The sequence below is a fragment of the Periplaneta americana genome, chromosome 9 (assembly GCF_040183065.1).
Source record: "Periplaneta americana isolate PAMFEO1 chromosome 9, P.americana_PAMFEO1_priV1, whole genome shotgun sequence".
In the NCBI taxonomy this organism is placed as follows: Eukaryota; Metazoa; Arthropoda; class Insecta; order Blattodea; family Blattidae; genus Periplaneta; species Periplaneta americana.
Genome location: NC_091125.1, coordinates 117,720,114 through 117,732,521, shown reverse-complemented (window position 1 = coordinate 117,732,521; position 12,408 = coordinate 117,720,114). Strand labels below are relative to the sequence as shown.

Below are 12,408 nucleotides of genomic sequence, written 5' to 3'. Positions count from 1 at the left end.
TGAACATGTGTAGTATTGTTATAACTGGAACTTGGAAAAATTCAGGTGACCCAAATTTTGTGTGTACGTCTGAAAGTATCATCATTCGAGTACTGCTAAACCCCCACTGCCACTTCAAGTAGAAATACTACAGTGCGTCCGCAAACTCTCTCCGCAGCTAGGAGACGGCAATATATACGCTAGGGGCTGCAGTTATGTTGGTAGGTGGGATTCACCGCTAGCGGCTGCAGTTATGTTGGGAGGTGGGATTCACTCCACTCGAAGATCAACACTGAACACGTGTGAATGATTTTGCTGCCAACTTAAAACTTCCCGTTAGGAGATCGCTGCGGAGTGACTTTGGGGACATATTGTATTTCGTATAATAAAATGTCTGGGGCACAAGAAGATATCAGATGATAGACGACATTAAGGTATAATGGATTAAATGAGACAAAGAGGAAGACAAAAATAGTAAAAATTGCAGAACGCTGGGTTTGCAGTGAAAGACCTGCCCTTGGGCAGAACACAATGAATGAATGAATGAATGAATAAATATTGGTTTTAATAATTTTGCTGGCATCATCTCGATGACTGTCCTCATTGACAATTTTATTTTTCTTTGAAACTGCTGTGGAATGATTTCTCTATGATTTTGTGTCGATTGGTGCATTCCGTTCTGGCTAAACTATAACGAACGACTTCCAGTAATGTGTTCTATCGTTTATTAAATAATAATAATAATAATAATAATAATAATAATAATAATAATAATAATAATAATAATAATAGCCTAATAAGATAGCACTACTCAATTTCAGACAAAATTGTGTCAGATATTTGTCGTAATAAGCCTCGTTCTCTCGGTTGCAGGTACAGAAGATTAATAACCCGAGGTTCTGGGGCAGGAACCCCGGACTTGGTGAGCCCGGAAGTATCAGTCACCCTGCACGAAAAGGTGGACGTGGTGCCCTGGCGCCTCTGCAAGGGTGACTTCACCAGGTCAGACATAAACACCAAGTCAAGCTCAATCCTAGTGGCCACTATCGCTTAACTTTTGACAATAATGCACTGTAATAGTTGAATCCTGGGAGCAAACAACAAACAAATTTGGAGATTGTCGCGTAAATAAAAGCCCTTAGCGCTCTGATATCTATATATTTTTATATGCCGTTTTCTCTTTACCCGTCCGTATCTCTGTCTGTGCGCTATCTTCTCCAATGAACCACTGGACGGATTTGGTTCATTTTTTTTAAGTTTATGTGTCAATTGTTCTGGAAATAATTCAGAATTTGCGATATTTTGTAGAAAGAGAGAAATGGTGGGATAGAGAGGAGGGAAAGAAAATAAAAGAAAAAAAAAAGAGCAGGTAAGTCTATTTTGCAGTTGACATTTGTTTTCTACTTGCTGTATCCCAGACGTTTCAGTCTAACCAGTCTTCTTTTTGAAGATCCTCGTGTCTCCATTGCCGCTTCTCGACTCATTGTTTTTCAAATTAATGAACCAATACACAATTATTTTAAGCCATAATATATTCTCTTCTGTTCTCTGCAAACTATCGCACCGTATCTTATTTTTGGCCAAGAAAATCTGGGTAGGCTGTATCGGAAATTTTGTACATGATGCAATGGGATGTTGAATGTAATTGTCTCCGTTGCTTTAACACCCGATCCCATTTGCGCTCCCTATGTCTTGACATTGTGAATAGTCTCTTTTCACTTAACTTCATTCGCGAGTTTTTTCAATTTAACTTGTCGATTGCAGATAGTTGCTCAACTGAGATTGTAGCCTGTTTTGTTAGAATAGTGTGACACTACTGCGAACATTATATCGCTTCGCATTCTCGAGTTATACTGCGTGGGCTGAAGCGCGACCCGTCAATTCGTGCAAATTGCCCCTCTCTCGCGTATTGCTCAAGATCACGTTGGATACATTGATCATTTGTCTGTCGATCGTCATTTACTTCACTGGAATATGTTGCGTAGTTTAAAAATTATAGGCGCGACAAAACTGGCCTGAAAATGTGTCGGTCGACTTTTGAGATGGCACCCTAATACTGAACCGAACTTATAGAAGTATTCACGTCAAAATAATTTTTCAGACTCCATTAGATGTGATAACAATTTGAATGTTGCTTTCTTTAAAGCTGTGATGGTTATTCAGTATTATTATAGACAATAAAATTGTTTTTAACATGCTTTGCCACTGAATTAGATGTTCGCAGGGCAAAACGACCAAGAGCGACAGGTTCTTATGGAATGATAAAAAAAACCCTCCTTTTTAAGAGATACTGTATAAAACTGACGATCTTGCCTCGTAGACTTAATACCAAATAAGATATCTGAGCAAGCAAAATTGCTTATTCCATTCGTATAAAAGTCCTTGCGAATTATCTTATTAGAATAGTTATTAGTATTACGATGAATGTCTACTATTGACACAATGTGAACAGAGTGACAGAAAAAGAATCAGTAGCACTCTAATTCTATAGACTCATTAAAACTTGATTACACGTTTAAGTTTTGGTTGTTATGGTAACTAAAAGAAACGAAACTGAACGGTAGTGAAAAGAAAGGAAAGAGATCAATTTTCGTTCGTACCTTCATAGGATGAACATAATTTAATCCTTGTTTAAATTACGCTCTGACCACGCTGTATCTAGTAAATATACAGAGATGTAGGGACATTTATTACAGTAATGCAAATATTTTAACAGGTGATAGATAAAAACAATATGAACTGAAAATTCATCTGCGACTTTCTCTTTACCCTTAACGGTTTGTCCAGCAGTTAGCAATATATCGAGCCGCTTGCTACAGTTCATTAATCTTCCAAAGAACACACTAAGCGTCTGTAAATTTAAGCTGCTCATAGAAAGTGTTGAATACCTTCAACGAATCAGTTTCTCTTCAGTTCTAACACATAAAGCTGTTCGTACCTGCATTCTGTTTTGTTAAATTGTATACACGAAGTTATACTATTTATTTTTAATGATTATTTCCAATATTGTTGTCTTTAAATGTACATTTAAGGCGAAGTTGAAACAAAGAAAAACTGTTGACACATTTCGGTTTAATAAGAAATACATAGGCCTAGTTATCTATTAATGTCTAACCAGAGCATGAAGAGATTTAATTATTTCTTACAATTATATTTGTATTGACTTATTGTTTTTTATCGTAAAACAAGCTAGACTTTCGGCCTCTCACGTAATAGTAACAGTAATAATAATAATAATAATAATAATAATAATAATAATAATAATAATAATAAATTTAGCCCGTACACATCCGTAAGGGCAAGGGCCTCCTGTTGTCACAGGGAATTGCTCATAAATAGGCTCCTAAAGTGAGCGAGTCCTTGGGAGCTTGGTCATATTACTGATATTTCGTTTCACTGTTCCTGACTTCCCTCTTCGATCATTTCTACTATACTCATCTCCCACACTTCATGTGTAAGCAGTCCCAATTCGAGGTCCGGTCAGGCCCTGTGGTTTTTCATTTAAAAATCCATAGTGACACTTGTGGCGGAAAGGTCGCAATTGGGATTTTCTGGGGGTTCTCTCATTTCCTCACGTTAGACATCAACTCCATTACCTTGTATTCCCCTATTGCCGAATGGCGACGCACGAATTGAACTGGTCTAGAGACGAGTGAGATTGTCTCCTTCGAAAATAGGGTACTCAGCGAACTTCAATGTAGTTAGCTGGTGTGGGTTAGGAATGCTCTACTTGGGGGATAAGAGCAATAGATTTATACGGTCTCAGTGTTGGATCGTAGTGACCTCTCCCTTCCATAGTAAAGTAAAATAAAGTAGTCTTGCCCCAATGAGAGGCCATTAACCATTGATACGTTCAGGCTGTTCAGCAAAGTAAATACACACATACATACATACATACATACATACATACATACATACATACATACATACATACATACATACATACATACATACATACATACATACATACATACATACATACATACATACAATTGTTCTGTCCATGGGCAGGTCTCTCACTGCAAACCCAGCATTCTCCAATCTTTCCTATTTTCTGTCTTCCTCTTAGTCTCCGCATATGATCCACATATCTTAATGTCATCTATCATCTGATATCTTCCTCTGCCCCGAACTCTCTCCCGTTCACCATTCCTTCCAGTGCATCCTTCAGTAGGCAGTTTCTTCTCAGCCAGTGACCCAACCATTCCTTTTTCTCTTTCTGATCAGTTTCAGCATCATTCTTTCTTCACCCTCTTTCCAACACAGCTTCATTTCTTATTCTGTCTGTCCGCTTCACACGCTCCATTCTTCTCCATATCCACATTTCAAATGTTTCTATTCGTTTCTCTTCATTTCGTCGCAATGTCCATGTTTCTGCCCCGTACAATGCCACACTCCACACAAGCACTTCACTAGTCTCTTCCTTAGTTCTTTTTCCAGGGGTCCACAGAAGATGTTCCTTTTTCTATTTAAAGCTTCCTCTGCCATAAAGTAAATACAATAGATACTATTCAAGCTACAATAATAGTATCTTATAATGCAAAAATACTTTACGTATCATCGAGATACTATGCCAAAATGAATACGAGATTTTTTACGTGACGCTTTTATTGGAGCTACAAATAGGAAGTCACATTATTCTTATGTAAAACAGGAATCGGTGATCTTATGTAAGTATAGGACGAGTCCATATCATATGAGAGGAGTAGACCTATAGTCAAAAGCAAATGAAAGCGTATACAAGTTCACCCCATACGATAGGAGGAGGCTCTTGGATGCACAATAAGTAAAATGTAAATTAATAATACATATACACAGTTAATGCACATATCTTGTACAATTATAAATTTATAAATTATAACATAGTATCACTAATCTACAACAGGATATCATTATGTATTAGTACCATAAAATTCTCACGTAGGGGAAACTCGGCAAATTTGGCAATATTCTTGTATTTCTTTCATTGCCAAATTTCCTCCAGAGTTTTAAGAAGTTCAATGACACCTTCATAGAGTGCAACATGTGACTGTACTTTAAGTTTTCGTTTCATCCGAATCCGCGCATTATAGTGGCAGATATTGTTACTCATAGAAGTGTTGAATACTTCCTGTTGACGTGGTGGTTGTGTGGACGTGTGTATACAATGATGGAAAGAAAGTGTTGTTCATTACCCACGTTTGTTTGTGCATTATATATCAAAAGTTGAGATTCCATATTATAAGGTAGGCCATTTATATAATTAATATTTTTTGTTAATAACTCATCAGGCCTTAGCTCGTTTTATGTTCTTCTTAGCAAAAAAGTCTTCTCCAGGGTAGTGTGAATTAGCCATTTTCTTTTATAGTGCTGCTCTTTTTGAATAAGAATGTGTACTCGATGGTAAAATTTAAGAGTAGGGACGTATGAGGGAATTTTACAGTCAATGCAGCACTGTGTGGTGTGTTGCAGATATCCCAAAGTTTATTTGCGGGCTGCGGTTGGGAGTGTTTTGAAAGATAGATGGTCGACTTATAAGGCTTCTAAGAAGTACAATGTGCCTCTTTAAGTTGTTAAAAACTTAAAGAGATTTCAGTATGCATCCTCAGGACCCGATGACGTTGTCATTCCCAAGAAAGGACGACCCCTAGCTCTAACCGTTGAGGAAGAGCAAAAACTGGTGACATACATAATCAAAATGCAAGAACTTGGGTTTGGGCTATCGGCAACAGAAATTAGAAGACAACCCTTCAATATAATTAATAAGAGTGGTCGGAAAAAGCCATTCATTTTTTTTTTTTTGTTTTTTTGTTTTTGTTTTGTGTTTATGATGTTTGGTGACTTCTTGTCCCAGTAAATTAAGTCTTATAAACCTTGTACTACTGTTTTATTTTGAAAAATTTACTTTTTAATCCTATTGCCTAATTACCCCTGTACTATTGCCAATTTATCCTGATGAAGTACCAAATCTGGAAACATGTCATTTTTTATTTATTAGTGTGTTATGTGTAAAGTAATTTAGATTTGTAGAATTTTCTTTCAGAGGTTTATTGGGATTTAATGTTTAAACACATTCCAAAATAGAGGAATATTTAATTTCAGAATATATAACTACAAACTGTGTCAAAATATAAATATTGCCAAATTAGACGAGTCTCCTATATCTCTCACTGAAATTAAATGCAATATAAAATTAATAAAATAACCAATAAATAAAGACGTGGTCACACAATCAATGGAATTTAAAAATCCCGTCACCTATTAATTCTTTTCATTGTCCTCTAATATTATTTAAAATAACATTTGTATTGATTTCCCTAACTTCCTACGTAACGGACGCATCTTAATAATCTCAATACAAATATGCAGCGTAGAGCGAAATGACGTAATTATCGTGCAAATTACTGCGATTGGGGTTTTTCTTAGAACAAGACATCACAAACATAACGTGTATGTTTACCTTAAATAACTCGTTTCTCCGTTGTTCAACAACTATAGGCACTACTTAACTGACTTTGTTCACATTGTCTTGCAGGTACAATAAGGTGCGGCCTCCAAACAACCAGAACAACTGCACAGCGAACCCCGACGACAGAGAGTTCCAACGCCAGGTGCAGCTTGCACAGTACTTCTGATGACCGGAAGTACCTGGATCGAATCTCGTCTCATGATTCATCTTGCTTCAGACTTCATGAGAAGATTGAACTGAGTGGGACGTGCACGGAGGACATGATGCTTCTCTGTCCTTTTAATTTGTATTTATCCTGTTGGTCTTTTCTAATCCGAGTATGATCTAGTTTACGATTCAATCACATCAAAATTAAATTATGCGTACAGTGATCCCTATTGATAGAGATGGTGATTTTTCGCAGTAGGGATTTTTTTTTTACTATTATCCAATGTAATAGAGGGATTTGAAAATGTCTCTAAAATATTTGTACTTAAGTACTTTCATTTTATGTACGATAATCGTTTTGTTGTGCTCTCGCGATCTTGAATATACTACAAAACGCTAAATCAACCATAAATGTGAAATTTGTACATTTTGTGATATAAATGCGATATTTTTTTCAACTTAAACGCTAAATTACAATCTCACTTGAAATAATTGAATAGGTAGGCTATGTCCGTCAAATTGCTTATCAAAATCACAATGCTATAATTAGCAAAATATTAAACTATTATAAAGACTTACGTGATATGAACGTTAAGAGGAGCCCTGTGTTGATTGTGCGCTACGACGAAACCGACAGTTGCTCTGTGTTTACAGTTTATCCGCTATCTAGACATAGGCCTACATAATTTGTTTTGTGGAGGGGGTAAGGTGTAATGTTAGTAGGGAGAATTGAAACTTTTGATGTGGTAATTTGTTTATATAAATTATATAGTGGGTTTGTTATATTAGTAATTTGTTCGTTTAAAAATTGGGTTTAAGCAATTACTATCAAATCATTTATGTTAAAAAAAATTCTTTCTAATACAATATTAAATTCATTAGCCCATTTCTTATACAAATATATTATTTTCAGTTTTAACGATCTGACTGACGATCGCACCGTGTGCTAACTTCTGCAGGAAGATAACATATATGTACTTTTTATTTTATCATTCAGCATTCATTTTATAATATGTCCATGTCATATACAATTTAGTTTTAAATATTTTAGCCATAATGTTTCGACACGAAGTATTAAGATTTTTGTATTGTTACGTGTTCTGAAGATGGCAGTTTATGCCGAAAACGTTCAACACTGTAAATGTTGTAATATTTTGCTAATTATAGTATTGTGATTTTGATAAGCAATTTGACGGACATACCTATTCAATTATAGTAAAAGAACTTATCGGACTCACAAATCATGTTCATCAAATCTCACTTGGTTTTTAGAAAGATTTAATATTTCTGTCGTGTAATGCTGGATAGGCCTAATTTTGTTGAGAGATCTAAGGTTTTTCATAATTACAGCCCTAACATTCAGATAAATACAGAAGACGCAGGTTGTCTACGAATTTGTCAACATTGCAACTGCAATTTCTAGAATTGTCCAACCATTTCTGCCACACGTTAATGAGTTCATATCGGTGGCCTAAACCATTCTCCACTTGTAATGCTTATCCTACCACCTATTGGGGCATATAATAAAATTATTACATTAAAATATGCCCCAATAATCTGAATTTATCCAAAATCACGTTTCCCTTAACAATTCTTCAAAATTCTAAATGTGAAATTCGTAAGTGCTGCAAAATTCTAATTAAAAAAATTACAAAATTCCGAATTTCAATTTTTAAGTGCTAAAAATAAACACCACCTCTCTATAATTATACCACATTAGACCTATGGTCAGAAGCGTCATAAAATGGCCAGCTTTCTTCAAATCTTTGTACAAGGGTGCTTCAAAAAGTAAGATAAGAGCTCTCCTGGACAAATCTTACTTCACAGGTAGATATAAGCCTATTGATACATAGTAGTAGGACACTGGCACGCATTACTGTTCAACAAAGTCACCATGCTTGTCCAAACACTTGTACCAACGGTAGACCAAGGCAGCGATGTCGGCATAGAACAAATCTCAAGTCCCTGAAGCCACGTCATGACAACTTGCAGAACGGCCGTATCGGTATTGAATGGCTTACCACCCAAGTGCTTCTTAACGGTCCGAAGAGATGGAAATCACTGGGTTCCAGGTCGGGACTGTAGATAGAATGATTCAATACCTCCCACCGGAAGCGCCGTTTCGCACCGTATACCTCAACATGTTGACAAGGAATTTTTGCTGCCCTTCAAACACCGGATTACATTAAGCACTTCCACGTTTGACCATGTTTCCGAGCTCGCAGTCATCTTACAACTGATATTGCGAGGATCTGATGCAACATATGCGTAATAAAGCTGTGGTCTGCTGTGGAGAAAAATTCGAACAAGAGTGGGAATATATCAACCGTGAGAGCTCTTGTTACCTTATTTTTTTAATCACCCTTGTACTTAACGCTCATAAAAATGTAGTGCAAGACAAGCGTATATAGGCCATTCGGTATTTCGTGAAACTTACCTCCGAGTCAGGGGAAGAAGAAAGTGGACTGAGAAGCTTCCCCCCTCGCTACGCTTCTATTCGTAGCCGCGAACTGACTTGCCCTCACCATAAGGTTCTTACTATATGCTACGGCGCACACAAGCATCTGGTTTCACGAGATAACGAATGACCTATACGTATATTACAAGAGGGGCTTAAGTGCCACAGGAAGGTTTTTAGTCCTGACTCTGGAACACACTCTTCATTTCCTCCCGTCACTCCCAATAAAAATTGTTTGTGTTAAATAGGCTACAAAGACGTATATAAGAATACGGAGGCAGTGTTGAAACTATTCTTGGACTCCAAAACACACGGAAGTGAGTGCAACCGCCTGGAGAAGGTCTCTGGATGAGAAACAAATTGCTGACCTGCCGATGGACTCAGCACGAAGATCATGTTGCACAGATAAGAAGTTTCCGAAGATACGGGTATAGAAGACAGGACTTCAAACGTAATAAGCTTACACTTCATAGTTCCTCAACTTACAACGACGTAGTATAAGTTTCTTTATTATTCTTCCTTTCTAAAACAGTCAGTAGTTTTCGTTCACAATGTTTTATGCTGCACGATTTTTAAATTCTGTAGGCTAGTTTGTAAAAATATAGACCTATCCATACTTCTTCACTGCTGTCCTTACACTATTTTATAGTATTCACAATTCAGAACTTTCATGAAGTATAAAAAAATGTATCATCTTCAGTTTATTTTATGGTTCAGGCAAATATTTAACTCACATAAGTTACTCTTTTTTGTTTACCTTTCCCCCATTTCACATTATGATAGGCTTAAATATAAAGTGACATCAAACATTTTTCCTTGCATTTTTAACTATGTCCTGATTGTACCTATGCAGTGTAAAATATCACCATGGCAACTAAACTTACCATTAAGCAAAGCTTGCATGGTATAGTCAAAAAAAGGTACAATAAAAATGTAAGGAAAAAGTTTCTGGTGTCACTGTACATAGAGATAATACTGAAATCGTATAAACATAAAACATTGTGATTGAACTAATTACATTACAAAGAATGGCTCTATAGTACAGTATGTGAATAGTAACATCCATTCCGAACTCAATGCAGTATCAAATGTACCTGAAGAACTGTGAACATATAAATAGATTGTTTTATAACTCTGAAAGTAGAATCGCTACTCCAAAATACAACCAAACGAACTGGGAAAAGGACGCGATTGCGAGATGTGGCCATTGACAGCCACGGGTCACTGAAATATTCTGCACTACTAGAGCTACTTTTCGAAATCTTCAGAAACAGGTCATAATGAGAACCGAAACAAAATAATATAACCAGGCTCAATCTTTATGTTGGTCCATGTATTCATGGTCTCATAAAATTGATTTCGCACTGCTAGTTATGGAAGGCCAGCACTTACTGGATCCAGAATGTAGGAAAGTTGATAAGTTATTAGAAATGGGTCCATTTATAATGTAGGTATTCGGGAGAAGTATCGCATTGGTAAGGGGTAAATTCCTCTTCAATTCTGTCACGTCCACTTAACTAAATTTTCGAATTCATTCATTCATGGTGTCCTGCCCAAGGGCAGGTCTTTCACTGCAAACCCAGCATTCTCCAGTCTTTTCTATTTTCTGCCTTCCTCTTTGTCTCCTCATATATATATATATATATATATATCTTAATGTCGTCTATCATCTGATATCTTCTTCTGCGCCGAATTCTTCTCCCGTTTACCATTCCTTCCAGTGCATCCTTCAGAAGGTAGTCTCTTCTCAACCAGTGGCCCAGCCAATTTCTTTTCCTCTTTCTGATCAGTTTCAGCATCATTCTTTCTTCATACACTCTTTCCAACACAGAATTTGGAATTATTTTGGAATATTTGAATAACATTTCTGTATGCTTAAGAAATCCATCCTCAACTGAAAATCTCTTTACACATTATTTATCCTCTTTTCGGAAAAAATATATATGCCTATATTGGATTTTTGTCGTGAAAATATTGCTTTTCCGTAATTTTCCCTTTAGCTGTAATGCCGTAACAGTGGGGGAAATCCGTAACAGTTGATACCTCTATAATTCAAAAATTATTTCGACCTCAAATTCAAAACCAAAATTTTCTCTTAAAATAAACAATTTATAATAACATTGTGTAAATCTACGGTATTGTTATATATAAAGGGTTTAAACGTGATTTTTTTTAACATTAAGGACACGAAGCTACAACGTATTAATTCAATTGTATTATCAATATTTTAAAATACGATTCTTGTAAACGAGTAGCGGAATTTGGTAGCATTATTTTTCTTACAACGTTTATGCAATTTTGAGAATAAAATGTTTCTAACATACACTGTAGTGACCACGGCCGCTCTGTACCACAAACGTGATATCTGCAGTCTGCCTTAATCTCTATAAAACTACGTAGTGCTATCGATGTATTGTAAGTTAGCACTTCAGCTATTGTTTGTTTTCTTTCACGTGCGTCAGAATCTATCCATCATTTCAGTTCAGTGTCAAAATGTGAGTGAATTTATAAGACTGTAGATCGCAATACAGCAGTTGCGTCCTTTTCTGTTCTTTCAACCTGCGTTCTGCGTAAGACAAATATAACATTACAAAAGTAGAATATGTTGTAGCAATTTGTGAATATGTACCTACTGGATATAAATGTAAATATTTCATGAATTTGAATAAAATAATGTCATGGTATTTAATACTCATTCCGCTCATTGCTGTTCCTTATGTATGCATCTTTAAATTCAGCTATAAGCCTTCAAACTGTGGTTAACTATTTTTATCTATGGCCAGTTGAGTAGCCTATGTGCCTAAGAAATGGCAGATATTTCAAAGCGAATAATAATAATAATAATAATAATAATAATAATAATAATAATAATAATAATAATAATAATAATAATAATAATATTATTATTATTATTATTATTATTATTATTATTATTATTATTATTATGTCAACGTATCTGAAAAGAATAGACTGAAACGAAATTGAGATAAAATTGTGTCTGACTGTCAAGAGGAAAGGTAGGTAGCTACCCACTCTACACCGACACTGTACAATTGCTACAAGAGCCAAACCGACAAAATGGAGAAGAAAATTGAAGAGCTCGCTGCAAAAAGAAAACATTCTAAAAATTCAAATTTTAACTGAGCTTCTTTCCTTTTTCAGAGTATGTCCTAGGTACCTAGGAGCTTCATTTTATCATTTATTACAATCAGCAATTTTGGGATGTAAAATATAAACAAATAATGAAGCACTGTACATTGTAAAATTCAATTGCAGAACGAAAAATTACATTTGTTTGGCTCAAATTTTTGCACATTTAAAGGACAAAACTAAAACTATTTCAGCCATTTATTATCATAACTAGCCGTACCCGCGA

General features: G+C 35.7%; 1 protein-coding gene and 1 long non-coding RNA gene across 3 annotated transcripts in view; one reads left to right on the top strand and one right to left on the bottom strand.

The window, feature by feature from the left end:
• The window catches only part of LOC138706418 (uncharacterized), a 67,421-nt gene extending 55,711 nt beyond the window's left edge, over positions 1–11,710 (top strand). The window contains exons 4-5 of the mRNA XM_069835707.1: positions 853–981; positions 6,494–11,710. Of these exons, the coding sequence (XP_069691808.1) occupies positions 853–981; positions 6,494–6,593 (229 nt within the window). The 3' untranslated portion in view covers positions 6,594–11,710. The remainder of the gene's footprint in view (positions 1–852; positions 982–6,493) is intronic.
• Positions 1–12,408, bottom strand: part of LOC138706421 (uncharacterized) — a 107,586-nt gene that overhangs the window by 74,465 nt on the left and 20,713 nt on the right. The window contains exon 1 of one of the 2 annotated variants that reach the window (XR_011333994.1): positions 9,012–9,082. The exons of the other annotated variant lie outside the window; for it this stretch is intronic. This is a non-coding gene — a long non-coding RNA (uncharacterized lncRNA). Of the gene's footprint in view, positions 1–9,011; positions 9,083–12,408 lie in introns of those variants that run through there. 2 annotated transcript variants of the gene reach the window in all.